Here is a 24,148-nt window from a genome sequence, read left to right on the forward strand (position 1 = left end):
GAATTTAAAAACTATTCTGCCGTGCTAAGGAAAAACGCCGTATGAGCCTTCAGACGTTGCCAAGTTTCCTCCGATAAAAACCGAATTTACTGGGAATATTCTGAAAATTATTTTCCAAAATTTTCTGACAATTTTGTACGCAACTTAATCTAAAATATCTGAGAATTTTAAGGAAAAATATGCATGAATGTTGTCAAAAATACATGTTTTATCAAAGGAAATTTGGCAACTCTCGAATGTTCATACGGCGTTCTGTCTTAGCACGGCAGTATTATTGGTTGCTTCTTAAATCTTTTTACGAACTCAGTGACTAATGCGCCCTCCGGTGTAGCTGCATTGACGAAACTTCTTGTTTTTACTTTCACCAAGGGCATGTTCTCTTGTAATATGGATCAGATTTTATTGGACAATAAATGTAAATCGATTCATTTCAAATGCTAATGACGGGGGAAACAGTTGCTCAGCGTTAACTTGATAGCAAGTTAATTTTAACTTTTCCCCCTCACTCGCCGAGAGCAATTTCACGGAAGGGTGGTCAAATCTGGTAAAAAAGAAGATTCTGAGAGGGTGCGTCCTCAAAAGCTCACCAATTCATGAGCCATTATTCGCAGCTTCCCTCGTAAACGAGGGCAGAATCCGGTTGCCAAATTACTACAGAGTCCACGTATTTATCGGAGGTGGAAATTGAGAAACATTTTCCATTGCCCACGGATTTTTTTTTTTTTTTTTTTTTTTTTTTTTTTTTTTTTTTTTTTTTTTTTTTTTTTACATTATTTTATTATTTTGAATCATTCGCCTTCTGTACATAGAAATTAGAATATTTACAATATGGTTAATTCTAGATCTAAGAATAAGACTTAACTAAGACCTAAACCTAAGACTATTTATGATACAATGTTGTCCCAGGATAGGGGAGAAATATATACAATGTAACATTGTATGCCACAATGTATACTATTAAAATAAAATACAATGTATATATATTTATACAGTGTTACAATAAAATACAATTTACATATATTTATATAGTGTTACAATAAAATACGGAAGTATTTCGGTTTGTTTCTAAACAAACTTTTAACTGCTTCAACAAAAAGTGAAGAAGTGTCTAGTTGCTGAAAGAGGGATTCCAGTCTATTTGAGGTGTTTCTCTTACAGGATATATTAAATACAATGCTCCACTCTGATCTTCTCTAAAAACATGTGCAAACGTTCTTATTAGAGTTGATCTTCACAAGTTGTAAGTATTTAAATCTACAAGTAAGATAGAGTATCCATAGCTGTATTTTTATCTTAACCTACTTCGGTTAAAAACAGTTACTTGCGGTACATATGGAATTAAGGAGTAGACTAATTGACTGAACAGTAGAAACTTAACTCAATTCGTGAGAATGGTTATGAGAGAGGTAACGTGTCGTTCAGCTGAAAAAATATGATGTGTGAAAACTTTGTCACGTGTGTCAAACATCCTCGCCATATTTACTCTTTTCGTCGAAATAATTATATGTTCCATTTGAAAAAGATTTCAGTCATGTATTTAGTCTAATAGTTTTACTCTTCATGCAGACTGCAAACCTGTGTTATTACACTAATCCGTGAACTTTGAGTGCTCACAAGTCCTGTATTATGCAACTAACTCAGCTAGCGTGGGTATTTCTCAATGATTCAAGATCGAAACTAACACCGAACTTTCAATTCGTGTAACCGAACTTGTGCGGTAAAGTGAACTGATGAGCAAAGTTTGGTCGTACATGTCAAACGTGCAGTTTCACGAACTGAAAGTTCAGTTTGACAAATCAAATATTGGGGATGATATGGAGCACCGAACGTTCGGTTCGTTGAACCAGCGGCGTGGCGTAAATTGCGATATATCGATAGTTATGCCATTTAAACCTATGGAAAAGGATCGATAAACAGGGTGTTCGCAGCAAACACCTTAATAATACCCTTTTTATGTAATGGAAATAAAATCAGTCGATTTTTAATCATCCATACGATTTCTAGGAGTCTTCCGGACGATCAGTGGCAATTTGACAAAGAACGGAGGCTTCTGTCAATAAAATGTTCCGGTCAGAAGCTTCTGAGCACGTTTTCTCAGAGCTTCGTTTTTGCACTTACGGCTCTCTTCGCTATATCACGGCAGAATTCTTCATTGGGGGTACGGCAAGGAACAAATGGAATGAGAGAGGGGACGGAGATAGGAATTCGGGAATGAGTTGACCAAAGACTACAAAACACGTCCGATTTGTGTAATCTTTATTCCCGTTTGTGACATCCATAAGCCGTGCTGTCTCAACTCTCTCGATGAAGGGACTCCACCGAGAACTAGAGTCCCTTTATACTGAGAGTCAAGACAACACCCCCTCATGGAGTCACAAACGGGAATAAAGATTACAGAAATTGGACGTTTTTCGTAATCTTTGATCGGCCCATTCTCAAATTCCTTTCTCCGTTCCTTCTCTCATTCCGTTTGTTCCTTGCCGAACGCGTAATTCCCTGATTCATTCCAGATTATAATCTTTGCAATTGGTGAAAATGTAATCTTTATTCCCGTTTGTGACACTGTGAAGGCCTAAAATACGGGAACCAATCAGAGATGGATTCACTTTGTCTTGACTCTCAGTATAAAGGGACTCTACCGAGAACGAGAACCTCGCTGTACCGCGCGCACGATCTGGCGGCGGCGGGTGACAACACCACTCGAGGGCCTGCGTGAGTGCCTCGCGAGAGTGCAAACGAGTTTTCAAAACTTTGACACGCTGAATTTCGCCTCGGTTAAAAGTGAAAATCCGCGGACTCGGACATATTTTCCCGGCACCCCTCTCGCCAACCCCCCACCCCCGGCGGCTCTGATTTATCCCCTCCTCCCCCACCCTCCTCGCCCACCCTCCTGCGCGCCCTCGTCCCTCGGCGGAGCACATTATGATATTGCAATATCGGAAGTGAGTATCTCGCCCCCTCGCCGGAAAGAGACGGGGCGGGCACGGGACGGGAAGGGAAGTCTTACGGTCTCCTCTTTAAAATTCGCTTTCCGCCGCACAAAGAAATTCACTCCGGGAAGTTACTTCATCTTTGATTGAAGCGACAGTTCCAGCAGTCGCTTGGCGAGCTTATTACACACGATGGCTCGGAATGGAGACATCTGCTGCGACAAGCGTTCGCACTGTATCGCTTTCGCAATTCATTATTTCCTTTTTATCTTCGTCCGGGAATATCTCCGTAGACTTAGGCCTTTTTCTGCGGGCTGATTGTTGAAATTAGTTTACAAAGTAATCGACTAAGAAGACAACACTGAAAAAAAAAACTAGTTAGGATCGTATGGAGCCGGATTTTTTTCACACGCTACCGAATTATTCGGTCTGCTCAACCAAACTGTTCGGTTTTTGCAACCGAACTATAACAAATTCTTATGGTTCAGCTCAGCGGACCGTCCAGTTTGGTTGAGCAGACCGAATAATTCGGTTGTGTGCACCGAACAAAACCTGATTCCATATGCTCCTAACTAGTTCGGATTCATAGAATTTTTTGTGTCAGTGAAGGTGAAATGTAGCTATCCCATTGGTTGAAACAGGAGGTTGTACTTACTTAACATGGGAAAAAAGTAGCACAATTCCAACTATACTCTTGGCTGGTTTTGGTGCTAGATACGAATGTTGTACCAGTCAGATGAATGGTTGAGTCTGCCGAAAGTGCGATTGGATCAACCATACTTATGTACGCAACTTTACCACGTAATGTAAAAAAACCTGGGTCATTTTCAAAATCTGAATATAGTCGGCTCACATATAGACAATAGCCTGTTGATAGCCGCAAAAATCATGAAAATCGGCCCGGTAGAACGCTGGAACTAAGCGTTACCAGATACGCAAATTTAGGAGGTCTCGGAGCTTATATTATAGATATTCGCCATCGAATAACCCAAACCTAACCGCATATAGAAGGGCCTAACGCGCAATGCTGAAGGATTAGAGTTGTTAATTTGGTTCTCATTTTCTCGCTTTTTTCAAAACTTTTAAGCCGCCTGGGGCCTCCAATCGCAGGGCCAGGGTGAGAGGGACAAGATGGAAGATCCTCAGTCGCGGAAAATGAAGGGTCGAGGTTAATTTCATGGCTCTGAGCAAACTTGTAGGATGTCATTTTTCAAAAAAAAAAAAAAAAAAGCAAATCTTGTCTCCACCCTCTGTTACCCTGGTGTCGGGCTAGCATATCGCACCCGCAATCAAATTACGCGCCTTCTATTTTTAATTTTCGTTCAATCATAGCAGCAGGCCCGGTGTTGCCGCTACCTCGTCAAAATTGGCTCACTGCAATAAGGGTTTCGGAGAAATTCGATTAGAAACTATTCAATTTGGCAAGTTTCTCTGAATTATTGATCTTCGTGCAACATTCGTTCGTATTATGGTATGGTTTACTGTAGGACTTCATCGGTACCTTTGAAAATTGATACTTTCAAAATGTCACTCCATGAATTGGGAATAGAATTTGACGTCGAAGTCTTTCTCATAGCTCCCCACTCTATGCATCATTAACATTACATTTATTTGCGGTATTCTAACCCTCGTAAAAATAAAATTTCGTGGTTTCAGGGAGACGCCACGCCGTATGAATATTCTACAGTTGCCAAATTCCCTTCGACGACATGTTCATTTTTGAGGAAAGTTATGTTTATTTCCTCTTGAAATTTTCAGACTATTTATAGATTCGTCCGTGAATAAAATTATCTGAAAAATATTCACACATTTCCCTGAAATTTCATATTTCATTAATGAAAATTTGGCAACTATCAAACTTTCATACGGCGCTCTTTCTTAAATCGACAATACAAAATATCATATTTTACCATTCGGATGGTCGAACTCTTTTTCTCAGGGTATGATTTACAATTGGACGTATTTCTGCCAAACGGAACTATGTGCATTATGACGTGAGCCCTGTCATACATGCATTCTTATGGTTTCTGGGCTCATGTCTAAATACTCATAGTTCCGTTTAACAGAAATACGTCCAATTGAATCGAGACGTGCGAAAACCGCTGATGTCCATTTTTCTAGTCTTAGGTTTTTTTGAGTTCATTATACTTTTCGGAGTCTGTTGCAACCATGGCCGGATTTACCTACTTGCCGCCCATGGGCCGCCTGTATTTTGCCGCCCTCTTCTCATTCATTTTGAAACATCAGTAAAAACCATCAAGTGAACGTGCCGGAGGGAGGAGGGTGCATGAGACGCGTTCACTCCTGTTGGACACATTTTTTGAAAAGTTCACGGAACTTCGTGCGAAAGTTCAGTTCCGTAAACCTATCTCTGTGTGGACAAGGCCTTTCGTTTGTAAGAAATGAACTAAACAATTAAGAAAAAACAAACATAAATGTGGTTTAATTATTTTAACTTCCGCCGCCGCGCCGTGCCGCGCTGACCACACTGCGTTTGGCGCAATGCGTGAAGTATTCACGTAGTCTTGTAGGCACTGTGCGTTTCACGCCGCGCGTCGCGCCGACCGCTGTTGACCGTACTGTGTTTGGCGCAATGCGTGAAGTATTCATGCAGTCTTGTAGGCGCTAATATGTGTTACATGCCGACCGCCGCGCCGAGGGCTACTCCTTTTCATTCCTCGTCATCATTTCTCTCTGCGCCGCGCCGCTCCAGGCCAAATTACGTGTTTGGTTTCTCTCTTAACTCAACTAATTAAAGGTGCGCAGTCTTCTGTATCACCGAAATACAACAAAATTAGAAATTAATGAACTCTCAGGAAATGAGAGATTCTGTCACCTTTTTTGTGAGTAATTTTATTCTGAATCCGATTTTTTTGTACCTGCATTTAAAAAAATTGCAAAATTTCCCGCCCCCTAATTCTGCCGCCATGGGCCGCGGCCCATGTGGCCACCCCCTTAGTCCGGCCCTGGTTGCAACCACGAAAGTGGTGTTAAAACTCGTCCTCGGGTTTCCTTAATCCCAAAATGAGTCATTTCATCACTTGTATGGTTGTATCAACTCTTTAAAATTATTATGAACTCAGAAGAACTTAAAACTGGAAAAATCTACCTAAGCTGTTTTCGCACGTCCCGAGTCCATTGTTCTGGACGTGCCATTTGGGCTTTCTTTGATCGACTTTTTACGGGATTAGTTGACATTTCGGTGGAACAAGAGGGCGTGCAAGAAGCGCATGTTAGTTTTCTCTGATCTGGCGCGCTGACCTTCGGAATGGCCACTAATATCATCATCACGTTAGCCTTCCGCAGAAAGCCGCATGTAGCATGTGTTCATTCTGACCCAGGATCATAAAAAGGGAGCAATGCTTTCCAGAAGCTCTTGTTACATTTTCCTCTCCCTACACTATTCTGCCGTGCTAAGGAAGAACGCCGTATGAGCTTTCAGGTGTTGCCAAATTTCCTTCGATAAAAACCGAATTTACAGGGAGTATTGAGAATATTTTTTTCCCAAATTTTCAGACAATTCGTACGCAATTTAATCTAAAATATCTGAAAATGTCAAAGAAAAATGTTGCATTAAGGTCGTCAATAATACATGTTATATCAAGGGAAATTTGGCAACTCTCGAATGTTCTTACGGCGTTCTTCCTTAGCACGGCAGTATTTGAGACGCACGCCAGGGAAGCATTCAGACACCTTGAGCAAATACTACCGGTGCACCGCGCTGGTGCCAATTTTCCGAAAAAATCCTTGTTATCTTAATGATCAATGATCATAGAAAAGACTGAATTTTTTAATTGAATTTATTCACTTTTTGTAAACTACAATTGTATATACATGAATGTAATGAGTAAAAAATAAAAATATCTTTTAAAATTTCATAAAACTTACGAAGGAGAATTCCTTCCATCCACTGAAGCAGGGTCTTATATCCAGTGGGGAATGCTGTTTTCATGTTCTGTTTTTTAAATGTGGAATATTATTATTTTCTCATTAACTTTAATTTTATAAAGTTTTTATATAGTTTATTGATTGCTATTTTTTCTTCATTAAAATTTTATGTTAAGTAAAATAATAATTTCCAAAATTATAAATAAATTTAACGATTTAAATTTTCATAAAGGAGCTATTTCTGTCTCGAGCTGAACGCCATGCTATGAGCAAACCTTACGATACAATTATTTTAACATCCAAGTGGCTCAAATTGCATACTCACCGAGATTTAGGAGAGCTCAGTTTCTGGTGTGTATTTTTCTTACGATTTTACTTGTAAAATATCTTTTGGTTGTACCTTTTGTTCACAACAGACCCATTTTCGTTCCTGCTCGGTGCAGTGCCTCCGTTCCATGGCGGTCAAAAGTTCCGGGATTCGAAACTTTTTTGTTCCGATTTTTTTCAAAAGTCCCGAGAAAGTTCCAGAATTTGCAAAAGATCCGGGGCATTCGCGGCATTTCAAAAGTTCCGGAGAAAATTCCTAAAAAGCTAAAAAGTTCCGGAATTTGCAAAAGATCCGGGGCATTCGCGGCATTTCAAAAGTTCCGGGGAAAATTCCTAAAAAGCTAAAAAGTTCCGAAATTTGCAAAAGATCCGGGGCATTCGCGGCATTTCAAAAGTTCCGAAGAAAATTCCTAAAAAGCTCAAAAGTTTCGGAATTCGGAGCTCGTTCCGGAAAATAGGAGCACTGGTTCCGTGCTCTACCTTCCCCATTTTTACTCCGACAACACTGTAACGAACTTCGAGGCCGTTCCGTGCGGAGGGTCCATTCACTGCCCTTTGCGGAGGGTCGTAAAATTTGATGGCGTCGCCGGAGCAAGAGGACTCGAGAAATGCCAATCGTCCGGAATACTAATTGCAATTACTAAAAAAATATTTTATCATTTCATTATTCAGGGAGCCCAGCGGTGTGCGCACTGTCTCAGCAAGGTGACTCCCCGTGTAAATGGCCCCTGTCGCGGACGATCGTAAACTGCGTGGCGTGCTACGGTTGCGGAATATGAAGGAGGGTCACCCCTACTCAAATGAGGTTTAATTGGAGGGCATGAATTCGATCGACATGAATCAATCGAAAATGAAAACGTGAGCTGATCGACACCGATTAGATCGACAAATTATTAAAAATCCAATATCGATTCGATCGACATGAATCGATCGAAAAACCAAACGTGAACCGATCGACGTGATTCGATCGACAACCGTGAATCGGTCAACCAATCCGTGAATCGATCGACAAATCCACGAATCTATCGATAAACCCGTAAATCTATTGATAAATCAATGAATCGATCAACAAACCCATGAGTCAATCGACTAACCCGTAAATCGATCGACCGGTGAGTCAATCAAATTTCTTCGATCGAATTTCGTCCATCTGATCACGTCTATCAGGTCACGTTTTGGTTTTTCGATCGATTCATGTCGATCGAATCCGTACCCTTTGCTTAATTGAGGACTGTTTACGGTAAATGGGCGTGTGAGGCTTGCGATGCCGCTAAAGTTGTGCAATTTCTCATGGAATTTGAGGCGGATGAAATTCATTTACAGTCCACATTTTCCCATGTTAGCTCCGACATTGTACCGAAATAAATTACCACGTGAGGAGGCCACACAAGATATTTCAAAATGACAGACCAATTATTTTGCTCACCTGCCACTTCTTGATACCATGCTGATACCATGATTCACCCAACAGCATTATCGTAAGCAGCCTAGCCTCCAGTGCATGCTTGTCGGTCTGTTTGAGTCATATTAAACAAGAAAATCTTTCGCTTTCTTTCAGGTGCCCAAACACAAACATTGTCCTGAATACCACACTTGTTTTTGTCTTCAGACCCGGCCCAGTAAGAGCGATTGTGCCACTTAAAACTACTCTTGTGAAATGCTTTCGTGGCACCAATTTCAGAAGCAATGACTCCCGTGTAAAAGACATCTTCCATATTCAGATACGCGGTTCTAAGGCCTCGTTCAAGCAATTCTTTCACGATATCTACGGTCACCAAATAACCAGATTCTCCAAACGCATACGCAGGAAAATATGAAAGATTATAAACTTCAGGTGAAACGTAATGCCTGTCTTTCTTATTCCTCGTAACACCATATTTGCTAAAGTCTCCGATGATTGCTCTTTTTTCGTCACCCCACGATTCGATAAGATCAAGGATTCTTGGAATATTGAGAAATGCATCATCGTCCGCTTTGAAAATAAATTTCACTTTGCTGCAATAAGTCATTACCCACTCAAGAGCTGCCGTAGTTTTCAAGGTTAGGTTGTAAAAAGTATCGACGAATCGACCAACCACAATGTCTCCGTAACGATCAGACTCGGATGGGATGTCTGGATTATCACCAGGTTTTTCAGGGCGACCTAATAAGAACATTTTGGCCACGTCCTTCCTCAAGGAAAATGAGTGTCCGTAAGTCCGGCGAATGTCCTCGCGTCTATCAGAGCGATACCTAGCGGTTTCAACGATAATCAACAGTTTGAGGGAAGCTCCTGATTCCGGACAAAGGCCAGGGTTAGGGATGTCGAAGCCAGGATCGTAGAGGTCTTTCGTCAGCGTGTTATTAATGTATTTGTACGCGGGCACTTTTTTAAACTGTTCCGGCTCCGAAACGTTGAAAAGTGACGAATTTTTAACTTTAGTGCCAGCACTTTCAGCACATCGAGTCTTCCGATTTGAATGATGAAATATGAAGTCTGAAAAGTACATAATGCTTATCACGATAAAAAAAATTAATATTAGGTTCGAAATCGGTCGTAATTTCTGTTTTAGCGTCATCGAAGAACGATTGTTGACGACATGTATCGTTTTGATATCCCTCATCCTGATTGTTTTTGCATTAGTTGAGCACCAATGACCGCCAAAGCGTCTCCTTGAAATTCATAGGTAGAGTTTTTATGAATAGTCCACTTACGTAAGCTTGCAAACCGGGTTAAAACTACCGAAATGATCACTGATAACAATTACTTCACTCTTTTTGTCTGGAAGTTAGCAGCTTCTTGACAACGACAGCTCAAGATTTTCGGCACCACTGGATTACCATTCGCTGCGTCAACCCGATACTCCACTTTCCTAACGAATAAAATGAAAAATATGAAAAATATTTTATCTCAACTTTTCCCATACGGTATTTATGGAGTGAAAAAATAAAGGTGTATTTAAGAAATCACTTCGGAGTGTGGTGAGCTGTATGACTGGTGCCAGATACTGATTCTGAAAGGAAAAACGAGTAAAGGGAAAAGATTTGTTATGCCAATTTAGGTCATTGCTAACAAAGGAGTTGGAGATAACCGATTGAGAGCTCGTAAACCGCAGTGAGCTCTAGTAGACGAGTCCTAATGAGAAATATATTCATAGATAAAAAACAAACTCCTAATCAGCAAGTCTTATATTTTCGGATTTTATATGAGAAATATTCACGTTGTGACCTACTTTGCTATTTTTTTCAACACCGAGGTTTAGCTAACAGACCGTCCAAAAATTAAGGGAGATGCTTAAGGAATAGTGCGGGTGGCTTACTTAATACTTGAATGGATATAAACCGATCCGAGATGAACGCAACAATTATTGGGGGCAAGGTAGAGGGACATGACGTTGTAGTCATGATCCTCATTCTGCAAGGGCAGAAATACTCCTTTTTAAATGGAACTTGAAGGGAAATTCAGTTCTATAAGATTTTTTCCCTTTCAAAAAGAGTTGTCCTCTCACTAAATATAAAGACCACGGCTCTGACGCCATCGCAAAATTTTGTCTCTAGGCTGAAAGACGCCTTATACTCAATTCTCGGTCATTACAATATTTGAGTTGTTTTTTGATTAACGTACAATGCAGGGTGATCCAAAGCTAAACCGCCAGACTGCAGGGGTATGTTCTATGTGTCAGGATGAGACTTTTGTCTATTATGAAAATGTTTTCAAAATTATTTTTTATGGGGGCTACTGATCTCCCTCGTAATAGCACCATAAAAAAGCATTTTTTGGAAAAATTCCATGGATCAAGTAAGCCCTATTTTCACGTATGGAACACGTTCCTCGAGTTTACTTGAGCCTTTTTTCATATAAATAAATAAAAATACAGCAACTCTGGATGATTGTCGTTATCCAGAAGAAAGACGTCACTCACGCCGTTTTCGAGGGGAAAAAAAGCACTTACGGTTTGTCAGTCTAAAATTATTGGTTTCGGTATCAAGAAAAATATTTTAGACAACTTACGTCTTTTTTGACAAAATGAGTACGGAAATGGAAATGGAAGAAGCGTAAGTCGTGTTCAAAAAAAAAAAACATATTCACATATCATATCACTTGAGCTTTTTCCGAAATGAATTGGAGTCCTTTTATGTCCTATTTGGCAAAAATAAATACGATAATGAAAACATTTGATGAAATACGTCATTCCGAAAAAGCATGCCATTTAATATAATGTTGGAAAATAGATTGGATTTCCCTTAAGTATTTTTTACAAAAATCAATAAAAATGCGGCAACTCGGGATGACTTACGTCTTTTCTTTCTTTTTTTTTACTACTTCAAATACCACACAAGAGGTAATCCTTGAGCGGTAATTCTAAGGAGATAAAGAGAAGAGGATCGATCCAATATGAACATGTTGCAAAAGCGTGATGAATAGCTAAAATGTTGGAAACACACTATTTACATGTCATTGTTGTTTGTATCAATTAGTGATTTTTGCTGAATTTGGGAGGAAATATTGATTTATGAACGTTGAATGTACTTTAATCAATTCCTAGTAAAAATGAAAAGGTTCCTACGGTGAACCCTTTCCAACGTCCATACGTTGAAACCAACCCCTTGTTTAAATTTTCAAGCATCTTTGCATGTGAATTTTTTCTTCAAAAATAAATTTTACTCCGGCATTAATCGATTATAGGTTTAAACGAAGGAAATCTGGAACTTTTTCGAAACAAAAGAATCCGGAAATGAAGGCATTGGCGGATCCAGCCAATAATAATATTGTCTTTTCTTCATTTAAACTTATGAAAATAAATCAATTCTTGGAGGAGTCAGGTGCTCTAACAATGATCGATTATTTAGCATAGGCTTAAACGGAGGAAATCCGAAACATTTCGCACTGAAACAAAATTCTCGGCGTTTTTACCAAGGTCCGTTGGTACCTTTACCATCTCACTTTTTTTACCAATTGTTGGTAATTTTACCAAGACAGAGGTAAGCTTACCTAAAAACCGGCATTTTCACTGTTTTTTCAGGTAAGAATACCACTTTTATTGGTAATCAATCCTCGGTAACTTTGCCGTTTTATCTCGGTAATTCTACCACAGTCGATAAAAAATATTGGCGTTTTTACCAATAAGGTCCAGTAAAATTACCGAGAAAGTTCAATAATTTTACCGAAATTTCTCGGTAAAATTACCAATTCCTTTAATGGTAATTTTACCAAGAAAAAACTGGGATCAAATAGAACCCTGAATTCTTGGTAATTTTACCCTTTTCTTAGTAAATACACCGAGATTTTTTTTTTTTCAGTTCGAAGCAAAATAATCCGCAAACCACAACGCCGGCAACGCTACACTCAAAAGCTCTGGGAGGAAACGATATTTATTCCTCTTAATCAACTTAAAAACTTCTCTCGTTCTGAAATGATAATTCGTGCGCAAGTTGACAAATTCGAAACGCACTCAAAAAGCATCCCCGCTCCGGGGGCTGGAATTTTGATTCGATCCTGCGTGCGACAGCCGCGGAGCGCCGCACAGTGGATCGAGTCGATAGAAAAGGTCGGACAAAATTTGGAAACTTTAAACGCTTATAACTCCGATTATACAAAACTTCAAGGTTCTAACGGTGGCTCCATTGGTTTTTTCGGGAAATTTTCTTCAAAAAGCACCCCTCGAACTTGAAAGTGTGACGAAATAACCATCAAAATTCGTAGTTTTTGTCAAGAATTTTATGCCCGACCTCTTTAATTCGTCACCTTTCGGTCAAAGTATCACAAGCGCCATGCGACGTTTAAAAATTTCCGCCGACATTTTCTTTTTTTACAGAGAAATTGTTCAACAAAACTTTCCGAAAATTTCACTGAATTTTCTTTGTGTTGCCGATAAAATTCAGTGAAATTTTCAAACAGATTTAACCAACAATCCCTCGGTAAAAAAATAAAATGTCGGCGGAAATTTTTAAACGTCGCATGGCGCTTGTGATACTTTGACCGGAAGGTGACGAATTGACTCGATCCACTGTGCGCCGGGTCCGGGCTCCGAGTCGGGGCCGTAAAAAGCACTTAAAGCAGAGCTTTCGCGTTCCGGATTGATCTTGTCACTCAAAAAGCTCGAGGACGCCGGAGTCGAATTCAAAAGGCCCCCGTGAGGGAGACAATGCTTTCGCGAGCGTCAGACTCCGATGACACGACTTTGGCGAGGTCCCGGGGAGGTGAGCGCAGGTTGGGAGGGAGGGGGAGGGTGGAAATGGGGGGAGGAGCTCTGCTGAAAAGGGCGTTAGTGTCGCGAGGCAGTTCTTGAGTTTTTTTTACCCCCTCACCGTCGGCCTTTATCTGGTCTCATTTCGGATTGCGAGCGACGGTGTTTTAACGTGTTGCCTTTGCCGTGTCCCGAAACTCGATGCAGCGAGTTGCCATGCTGGCCAAGTCTCGAAAAAAGGGGAAAATATTTTAACGTTTGCGTGAATGTGACCGAATTCGCGGAGAGGGACCTTTCCGCCGGTGACACTGCGGAAATACGTTGCTGGGTTGCGGTGTTCCAAACTCCCTGCCTCCGTTTTGTTTCTCTTCAATGTTTTTTTTTTTTTTTTTTTTTTAATATTTCTCTTTAGGTTATGCGTCCTTGGTAAAAATTGGCAGTAGAATCTGTGTTCCAAAATACCATAGACCTACAGCCGACTAGAGTCCCTTTATACTGAGAGTCAAGACAATGTGAATCCATTTCTGATTGGTTCCCGTATTTTAGGCCTTCACTGTGTCACAAACGGGAATAAAGATTACATTTTCACCGACTGCAAAGATTATAATCTGGAATGGACCAGGGAATTACGGGTTCGGCAAGGAACAAACGGAATGAGAGAAGGAACGAAGAAAGGAATTTGAGAATGGGCCGATCAAGGATTACGTAAAACGTTCAATTTGTGTAATCTTCATTCCCGTTTGTGACTCCATGAGAGGGTGTTGTCTTGACTCTCAGTATAAAGGGACTCTACAGCCGACTGTAAGATTTCCAATAGCTTCTATAGCCGGCGACACAATTTCTTATAGCCTTTTATAGCCGATGACGATTAAGCAACAGCCTAACGATAAAGTGTATGCTATCCGTTACTAATTACGGATGCTAGGACTTAGTGAGTTTTTGGACTACCGCTCTCTTTTTGGGCCGTAGTATCTTGATTTATTTTGCGAGGGAAGCTCCGTACTTTTGAAGCATGCCTGCCATTCCTAATATGTTGGAGCGCCTTCAATTTCGTACGATACTGTGCAATACCTCTGGTGTGCAATAGTTGCTTCAAGCGCGGTGGTACGCTGCGGCGCAGCGCGGCGGGCGGGCAGCCAGCGCGAAACGCGCATTGGCGCCTACAAACCTAACAGGATACTTCACGCATTGCGCAGTGCGTGAAGTATCCCTGTTAGGTTTGTAGGCGCCAGTGCGCCGCCGCTCCGCTTTGTTAGGCTCTAATATTTAATCTCGTGGAGTCAGCGTTGTTCAACTCATGAATTTGAAATGTTTGCACACTCTGTATGGGTTATTCTCATTTTAATTGATGCAAACAAATATGTAGTAAAGGAAACTGTAATGAGCGTTTTGTAAATATTATGATGATTCCGTAAAAACTTGCGGATTTACAAAGCACACGAATTTCTACACAATTTCTTATAGCCTCTTATAGCCGATGGCGAAAAAGCAACGCCAGGCGATAAAGTGTAAAGCCCGGCGACAGGAACTATAGCTCGGCTGTTTAATTTTTTATAGCTTCGTGTAGCCCGGCCGTATAATTTTTTCCACTTTCTACAGCCAGCTATATGATTTTCTATCGCCTTCTTCAGTCGGCTATAAGAACTTTTATGGTATTTTGAAACGCAGCTCCTATCGCCAATTTTTACCAGGGGTCACGGAGGTACCACAATCCACAGGGAGATCTGCTGTAATATCACTGGGTGCCCGTCTCTTTTTGGAGGAATTATGGTTCCCTTTTAAGGAAGAATTTTAGTTGGCTTGGTAGAATTTTAGTTATCTAAGAGGGATTTGACTAAGCTCCTTCTTCAAATGGGACCAAAACAAACTTCAAACCTTGAAATTTCCACGGAATATTCTTTACACTGAAAGAGAAAATCCCCGAAGTTTTCAAAATATGACGTTCACTAACTTTGTATGTAAAAATGAGATATATCAAGAATAAGTTAACAGCTTGTTTACCTGTAGCATGTTACTAAGGAGATATATGGGTCTCCCAAAAGAATTGGGCCTAGAACAGGATCTTGTTATGCCTTCAACCATTGTAAAAGAAGGTGACAGAAGTTCAAAAATGGTAGAGTTTTTGATCCAGCCCCCCCCCCTCCCCATGGAGAGGGGGCCGGGGGGTCTAAGAGAAATCAACTTTTGAGCATCACATTTGAACGGTTGCAGACATCGAGTTTTCAATGAAAGAACATGAAAAGACCTTTCTATCTATTAAAAGACATTAACAATCGGTAAATTTATTGCAAAAATATGGCTAATCGAATTTTTTTTAAAGTTTAATTTTAAATTATTCAATTTTTCGACTGGAGGAGTCGCACGAAATGTTATGAATATGTGCGCAAAAGATAGTCCTTGTTTTTCTTTTTAAAATGAGCTAAGATTTTCGATCGAATCCATACCCTTCGTATAAATGAGGACTGTATTCGGTAAAAAAAAAAAAAAAAAGTGAGGCTTCCCATGATACTAAGATTGTGCAATTTCTCATAGCATTTCAAGGCATATAAAATTCAATTACAGCCAACGTCTTCCCATGCTGGCCCCAACATTTTATTTAAATAAATTAGCCACATAGCGGAGGTCGCACAAGAACATATGGATTGCATTTCGCAAAAATGAACCACTAGCATTGCAATGTTGCTAAGATTGTGCAACTTCTTTTGTCTTGGAGGAAAAACCCGATTATCCATTAATAGTTTCTATTTTACTTGCTAAAAACTGTAAATTTAAGACAAAAATTACCATCTAAATTTCATGGTTTTTCACGATTTCCGCAATTATATCGCAAAGGATGAAGTTGCACAATCTTAGCATCATTGCAATGCTAGTGGTTCCTTTTTGCAAAATGCAATCCATGTATCAAAATTACAGGTCAATTATTTCACTCACCTGCCACATGGTGATACCATGATGATACCATGTATCACTCACCAGCATGATCGTAAGCAGCCTAGCCACCAGTGCATGGCAGTCGGCCTGTTTGAGTCATATTCCACAAGAATACCTTTCGATTTGTTTCGGGTGCCCAAACACCAAGATTGTCCTGAATACCACACTTGTTTTTGTCTTCAGGTCCGGCCCAGTAAGTGTGATTGTGCCACTTAAAACTGCGCTCGTGAAATGCTTTCGTGGCGCCAATAGCAGAGGCAATGAATCCGGCGTAAAAGGTATCGTCTATATTCAGATATGCGGTTCTAAGGCCTCGTTCAAGCAATTCCTTCACGATGTCAGTGGTTACGAAATAACCAGATTGTCCTAACGGATAGGCAGGGTAAAATGATAAATTGTAAACTTCAGGTGAAACGTAGTGCCTTTCTTCCTTATTCCTCGAAGGACCAAGTCTGCATACTTCTCCGATGATCGTTCTCTTTTGATCACTCCACAATTCGGCAATATCAAGTATCCTTGGAATATTATAAAATGCATCATCATCCGCTTTGAAAATGTATTTCACTTTGCTGCAATAAGTCAGTACCCACTCAAGAGCTGCCGTAGTTTTCAGGGTAAGGTTGTAAAAAGTATCGACGAATCGACCAACCACAATGTCTCCGTAACGATCAGACTCGGATGCGATGTCTGAATTTTCACCAGGTTTTTCAGGGCGGCCTACTATGAACATTTTAGCAACGTCCTTCCGCAAGGCAAAGGAGTGGCCATATGTTTGGCGAATGGCATCCCGTCTATCAGAGTGGTGCCTAGCGGTTTGAATTATAATCAACAGTTTGAGGGAAGCTCCTGATTCCGGACAAAGGCCGGGGTTAGGGATGTCGAAGCCAGGATCGTAGAGGTCTCTTGTCAGCGTGTTATTAATGTATTTGTACGCAGGCACTTTTTTAAATTCGTCTGGTTCGGAAACGTTGAAAAGTGGCGGATTTTTTACTTTAGTGCCAGCACTTTCAGCACATCGGGTCTGCCGATTTGAATGATGAAATATGAAGTCTGAGAAGTATAGAATGCTTATTACGATAAAGACAGTTAATATTAGTTTTGAAATCGGCCGTAATTTCTGTTTTAAGCGTCAACAAAAAACGATTGTTGACGACATTTATCGTTTTGATATCCCTCATCCTGATTGTTTTTGCATTCGGTGAGCACCAATGACCGCCAAACCGTCTTTTGAAATTTATAGAGTTTTTTTGATTAGACCACTTACGTAAGCTTACACACCGGGTCAAAACCGTTTTTTAGAATTTTACTTGACTTTATTGAACTTACTTCACTTTTTTTTCTCGACGTCAGCAGCTTTTTGACAACAACAGCTCAAGATTTTCTTCCCCACTGGATTACCATTTTCCACCATCCGCCGCATCAACACGATATTCTACTTTCCAAACGAAAAAAATGCAAAATGTGAAAGGTACTTTTTCTCCACTTTCACCGTACGGTATTAATAGAGTGAACAAATAAAGCTGTGCGTGAGAAATCACTTCGAAAGGTGGTGAGCTGTATGACTGGTGCCAGCAACTGAGGCTGTAAGGAAAAACGAGTGTAAGGGAAAACATTTGTAATGCCAATTTAGGTCATTGCTAACAAAGGAGTTGAAGATAACCGTTGGAAAGCCCGCGAACCGTGGTTAGCTCTGTTATACGAGTCCTATTGAGAAATATATTCATCGATAAAAAAGCAAATACCGAGCAGCAATCCCTATATTTTCGGATTCCGTATGAGAAATATTCACGTTGTGACCTACTTTGCCATTTTTAACAACACCGACGTTTAGCTAACCGACCGACCAAAAATTAAGTGAGATGCTTAAGGAAAAGTGCGGGTGGCTTACTTAATACTCGAACGAACTGTGCCGAGATCAACACAACAGTTAAGGGCAAGGTTAAGAGACATGACGTCTAGTCATGATCCTCATTCTGCAAGGGCAGAAATACTCATTTTTATAAGGAACCTTAGCCGAGTAATTCAGTTTTGTAAGATTTTTTCCCCTTGCAAAATGAGTTGTCCTCTCACTAAATATAAAGACCGCGACTCTGATGTTATCTCCAAATCCTGTTCAAGGGCTCAAAGCTTTGCAAATCAAAGGATTATCTTCACCTATGGAACACGTTCCTGCAGTTCGGCGTTTCAATCTGGAATCACCCACACTGAAAAAAAAACTCCGGCCACGGGAGCCGCAATTACGGGCTATATAGACATACCGTTCGTTCCGGGCTCAAAGGCCGCAAATTCCGGCTGTTAGAGGCGTAGCTTCGATTGCTCCGGGTTCAGAAGCCGAAGCTACGGCTCCAGAACCCGGAATTTTTGGCCTTTGAGCCCGGAACGGACGGTATGTCTGTATAGCCTGTAATTGCGGCTCCCATGGCCGGAGTTTTTTTTTCAGTGCAGTTTACCCAAGTAGCAGAGGTTGCAAAAACTTGAAACAAAATCGTTTGATTCTTGCAGCTAATAGATTGATGTGCAGATTGCCTACTCTCTCCCCCGAAGGAGCTATCATTGTTGGAACTAGTTGCAATTAAGTTGAAACATGATTCAACTTCAAAGTATTGCTGGTTGCCTATCTTTAGATTTTAAACAACTTTGGTTCAGCAATTTTGCAATCTCGGCAGGTTGCAACTTTGTCTTCCGATCAAATCGTCGAAAATCGGCACTTATCGACCAAAAGTTGACCGAAAGTTGCAACTTTGTTGCAACAAATACCAACATTGTTGCAACTTTTACATTGAAAAATGCTACGTGGGTAAGGGGAATCGGACATCGATTTCAAAATTTTTTTAGAATCTTGTTTTTTGGGCTCAGCATTTTTTTGGCTTGTCCACGCGAGCAGAACAAGACTAAAAACACTTATTCCTGATGAATAGTTGGGTTGGTAGGCTTGGCATGGTTGGTTTTGAGGGAGCGAAGGTCGAGGCGCAGTACCATTAAATCAAGTATAAACTGTTGTTTTTTTTACCACATGTCGAATGAGTCCATACCCCTCGTTTATTAAAGGACTATTTTCGGGAAAAGAGCGTCTGAGGCTTGTAATGCTGCGAAGATTGTGCAATTTCGTATGGCACTTCCGGCAGGTAAAATTCATTTGCAGTCCACGTTCTCCCATGTTTGCACCAACATGGTACCGACAGAAATTCTTCACGTAGCAGAGGCCGCACAAGAATGTACCAAAATGATAGACCAATTATTTTACTCACCTGCCACTAGTTGATACCATGTTTCTAGTATTCAAAAATCTTCTTTTAGGTGCAATACTCTCGGTCTGTTTGAGTCATATCCCACAGGAAATACTTTTGCTTTCTTTGGGGTGCCCAAACACTAACATTGTCCTGAATACTACACTTGTATTTGTCTTCAGGCCCGTGCCAGTAAGTGAAATTGTGCCACTTAAAACTGTGATCGTGAAATGCTTTCGTGGCACCAATTGCAGAGGCAACCATTCCGGTGTAAAACACATCTTCTATATTCAGATATCCGGTTCTGAGGCCCCGTTCAAACAGTTCTTTCACGATATCACCGGTCACAAAATATCCAGCTTGTCCAAACACATAGGCAGGGTTATGTGATTGATTATAAACTTCACGTGAAACGTAGTGCTTCTTTTTATCATTCCTCCCAGGACCAACTCTGCAAATTTCTCCAATGATCGCTCTTTTTTGGTCACCCCATGATTCTAGAAGATCAAGTATCCTTGGAATATTGAGAAATGTATCATCGTCCGCTTTGAAAATATATTTCACTTTGCTGCAATAAGTCGATACCCACTCAAGAGCTGCCGTGGTTTTCAGGGTTAGGTTGTAAAAAGTATCGACGAATCGACCAACCACCATGTCTCCGTAACGATCTGACTCGGATGGGATGTCTGGATTATCACCAGGTTTTTCAGGGCGACCTAATAAGAACATTTTGGCCACGTCCTTCCTTAAGGCGAATGAGTGTCCGTAAGTCCGGCGAATATCCTCGCGTCTATCAGAGCGATGCCTAGAGTTTTCAATGATGATCAACAGTTTGAGGGAAGCTCCTGATTCCGGACAAAGGCCGGGGTTAGCGATATCGAAGCCAGGATCGTAGAGGTCTTTCGTCAGCGTGTTATTAATGTATTTGTACGCGGGCACTGTTTTAAACTCGTCTGGTTCGGAAAAGTTGAAAAGTTGAAGATTTTTAACTTTAGTGCCAGCACTTTCAGCACATCGAGTCTTCCAATTTAAATGCTGAAATATGAAGTCCGAGCCGTACCTAATGCTTAGCACGATAAAAAGAATTAATATTAGTTTTGAAATCGGCCGAAATTTCTGTTTTAGTTTCATCAAAAAACGAACGTTGACGACATTTATCGTTTTGATTCCTCTCATCTTGATTGATTTTGCATAAGCTGAGCACCGATGACCGCCAAACCGTCGTTTGAAATTTAGAGAGAGTTTATGAATTGTCCACTTACGTTAGCTCACAAACCAGGTTAAAACCGCGTAAAACCGCGAAAAGGGTCACTGTTAACAACTTTACTTGACTTTAAGTAACTTCCATCCTCCTTTTTGGACTTTAGCAGCTTTTTGAAAACGGCAGCTCAAGGTTTTCGTCACTACAGGATTACCATTTTCCACCATCCGCCGCATCAACACGATATTATAATTTCCGAACTAAAAAAATGAGAAATGTGAAAGGTACTTTCTCTCCACTTTCACAGTATGGTATGTATAGAGTGAAATAATAAAGCTGTGCTTGAGAAATCACTTTGGAATGCGGTGAGCTGTATGACTGGAGCCAAGTACTGATTCTGAAAGGAAAAACGAGTATAGGGAAAACATTTGTAATGTCAATGTAGGTCATTGCTAACAAAGGATTTGGAGATAACCGATTGAGAGCTCGGGAGGAGGGTGGAGTGGGGAGGTGTGGGAGGAGTAGGTGGAAGGGTCTGTGTTCGGAAGGGCGAGGGCAAGGGGGAGGAATTATAGTTCGCTTTTTTGGAAGAATTTTAGTTAGCTTGGAAGAATTTCACCAGTGGACCACCAGACAAGGTACGAATTTCAGCATTCTGATACATGTTTCTTTACCAAAATTCCACGTAGAACACGATGCACACAACGTAAATTCCCGAAATCAATTCCTTACGAAGATATTTAATGATTCTTGATGCGTAAATTCAAAGCACCGGCTCATGAAAACTCAACGCTCTACGTGAATCACATCGCGCGCTAAACGTTATCATGACCGTATCTGCGATTTAAAAATCTGGCAACCTCAATTTTGACGCTTTGGCTCAGCTATAGCAAATTGCTTATAGTTTGAACAACATGTGGTGGGAAATGAACATTGCTCGATTAAGAAGCTTGCTGAAACCGTAGTAGTGCGCGATTTGACTCTCGAAGAGCTTAAAATTCCTCGTAACCAATATAAAATAAAAACGTTGATATTTTTCGTTAGGAGTTAGTTTCAGTAATATTCGTTGCGCTAATCGTGTTCTACGTGAAATTCTGGTTAGGAAACATGTATCAGATTGCTTAAATTCGTACCTTGTCTAGTGGTCCATTGTTAGCTCCTTCTTCAAATGGGACTTTATAACTTTATAACCAACTTTATAACTTGAAATTTTTTACGGAATATTCTTTACACTGAAAGAAAAAATCGCTGAAGTTTTCAAAATATGACGTTTACTAATTTTGTATGTAAAAATGAGATATAACAGGAAGTCACCAACGCTGAAAATGAGATACGCATTTCTGTGGTTTCACCGCCGTTCATTAACATCCTTAGAGAAAAATTTCCTTATGACCTTTATGAAAGTATAAGGGGGAAGAAAATCCGGCTCTTTATTGGACGCAAGTTTGACTCTTAAATCTTAAAAATTGGAGGAGATATGAGTCCTAAGGTTCCAAGGTATACAAATTTCAAGTTTTATAAAACCGCTGTTTGAGTTAATGCAAAGAGAGGGAAATCCCTTTTCGGAAGATATGGTCTTTTCTCACAAGTCTGATCACAAATTTTCTGATTATTCTGGGCAATCTTCTCATTAATAAAGAAAAATTAGCTTGTGAATGTAACGGGAGTGTCTCGTTGATGTCTTGCTTTCCTGCAGAACTTAAAAAATAAAATTTTCCGTAACCCTGTAATTAGCTGACGTAGAACAGGAAAAACTCGGGCATCGATAGTACTTTGGGGTTATCTCAACGTCTGGTCACGGTCAGAGGAAATACGCTAGAAGGAAACGAAAACGCTATCAATGGTCTGTTTCGACTTTCCGTATGTCTCAATCATTGGTCTAGTTACATTAATAGGACAGAACCTGAAGAAGGAATTCACGCGAAAAAATTATTCAAAGTTACGGCCTACTACTCTAACTTGAACTCAGTTGGGCAGTCCAAAAGAAATTTCTCTACGTATTTTTGAAAATTTTCACCTACGTATTGCCAGTTATTTGGAAAATTTACATCAAAGAATTTCAGAAATTCTTTGTGTGCTCATTTGCCAGTTTACACCAATTGCAAAATTAATTGAGCTAATACGACCGCTTGACGGTATAACGGTTCAAAGACAAAAAAATGGGCCCGAGGAAAAAAAATATTTTGACGGCCCGTCGAATAGCATTGGTTGGTGCTGTACTATGGTACATCCGAGTGATTTCAAAAAGCGAGCCCTACTGGCACTTAGAAGTGTCAAAAAGGATTGAATAGCTCTTGACAGGTTTCGTGCAAAAAGTGCAATTGCGGTAACCGAGCCAGTGTATTGATTGTATCATAAAAATTGTTACCAGATTTCGAAAAAAGGAGGGGTATCGATAAGGGACTTTTTTGCCACCCCCCCCCCATAGGGCCTTCTGTGCCCCATCTCCCGGAATCTGAAATTTATGCGGGTTTTCCGAGTAGACTCATTGTAGTGTACGGAAATAATCATGATTTGATCCGTAGGCCACTGGATACGTGTTAAACGGTTGTCTGAACATACGTTTTCAGGCGCATTTTAGCAAAAAATGCGTGTTTCCTATCACTCCGAAGCTTTTTTGACACTGAGCACATCGTCTAACTAAAACGAGCTTTGGATAAGTTATTCAGATTTTAACTCTGGTTTGGTTATAGTCAGATGATGCGCTTATAGCTAAAAATTTTTTTTTTTCAAAAGTCGACTTTAAAGGGACATCCGCAAAAATCTTAGGGAATTACGTTGTTAGGTTTTTTTCGGCTATAATTACAGAAAATCTCCTTGTAAGGGTTTAACAAGGCTTGATAACTGCCCTCGATAATATACGTAGTATGCATACGGTTGGAGAGACGTGTTTCCCTAAGATTTTTGCGGATGTCACATAAAAGTCGACTTTTGAAAAAGTTTTTTTTAGCTATGAGCGCATCATCCAACTAAAACCAAACCAGGGGGGTGTCCTAAAGCCTCCTTGATAACATATCAAAAGCTCGTTTTAGTTAGACGATGCCCTCGGTGTCAAAAAATTATCGGAGTAAAAATACGCATTTTTGATAAAATACGCCTCCAGACGTATGTTCAGCTCAGGCAACTGTTTAACACGTATCCAGTGGCGTATGGACTGGATCATGATTATTTTCGTAAACTACATTGAGTTAATTTGGAAAACCTATATATTTCCAGATTCTAGTGGGGGGGGGGGCAAAAAAGGCCCTTATCGATACCCCTCCTTTGAAATTCTTCACCTCGTTTGGAGTTGCACTCCTGGTAATCGCAAAGGTAAACTAGATCTTGAGGGGTGAGGAAAGGAAAAAGAATAATGTTGAAGTCAAATTTTTTCAGAGAAAAGTGGTTTAAAAATGCCAAATTTCCCTCGGCAAATCACAGATTTTCAGGGAAATATTTAAATATTACTCTCCTGATTTTTTAGAGGGATTCGTTACA

At 40.3% G+C, this 24,148-nt stretch overlaps 3 protein-coding genes across 3 annotated transcripts; all 3 read right to left on the reverse strand.

The window, feature by feature from the left end:
• Nucleotides 1-8,632: 8,632 nt before the first annotated feature.
• On the reverse strand, nucleotides 8,633-9,634 carry LOC109032392 (beta-1,3-galactosyltransferase 1-like). The gene has a single exon (XM_019044491.2). It carries the CDS (start codon nucleotides 9,632-9,634, stop codon nucleotides 8,633-8,635), a length of 1,002 nt encoding a protein of 333 aa, XP_018900036.2.
• A 6,189-nt stretch (nucleotides 9,635-15,823) lies between these two features.
• LOC109032393 (beta-1,3-galactosyltransferase 1-like) lies at nucleotides 15,824-19,511 on the reverse strand. The gene is made up of 2 exons (XM_072304813.1): nucleotides 19,492-19,511; nucleotides 15,824-17,310 (listed from the first exon to the last, which is right to left on the reverse strand). Exons 1-2 carry the CDS (start codon nucleotides 19,509-19,511, stop codon nucleotides 16,305-16,307), a joined length of 1,026 nt encoding a protein of 341 aa, XP_072160914.1. The 3' UTR covers nucleotides 15,824-16,304.
• Nucleotides 19,512-19,536: 25 nt separating this feature from the next.
• LOC109032394 (beta-1,3-galactosyltransferase 1-like) lies at nucleotides 19,537-20,646 on the reverse strand. Its single transcript, XM_019044494.2, has one exon. The coding sequence runs from the start codon at nucleotides 20,644-20,646 to the stop codon at nucleotides 19,537-19,539; it is 1,110 nt and encodes a 369-aa protein (XP_018900039.2).
• Between the last annotated feature and the right edge of the window lie 3,502 nt (nucleotides 20,647-24,148).

Source organism: Bemisia tabaci, chromosome 10, assembly GCF_918797505.1.
Source record: "Bemisia tabaci chromosome 10, PGI_BMITA_v3".
NCBI classification, from domain to species: domain Eukaryota; kingdom Metazoa; phylum Arthropoda; class Insecta; order Hemiptera; family Aleyrodidae; genus Bemisia; species Bemisia tabaci.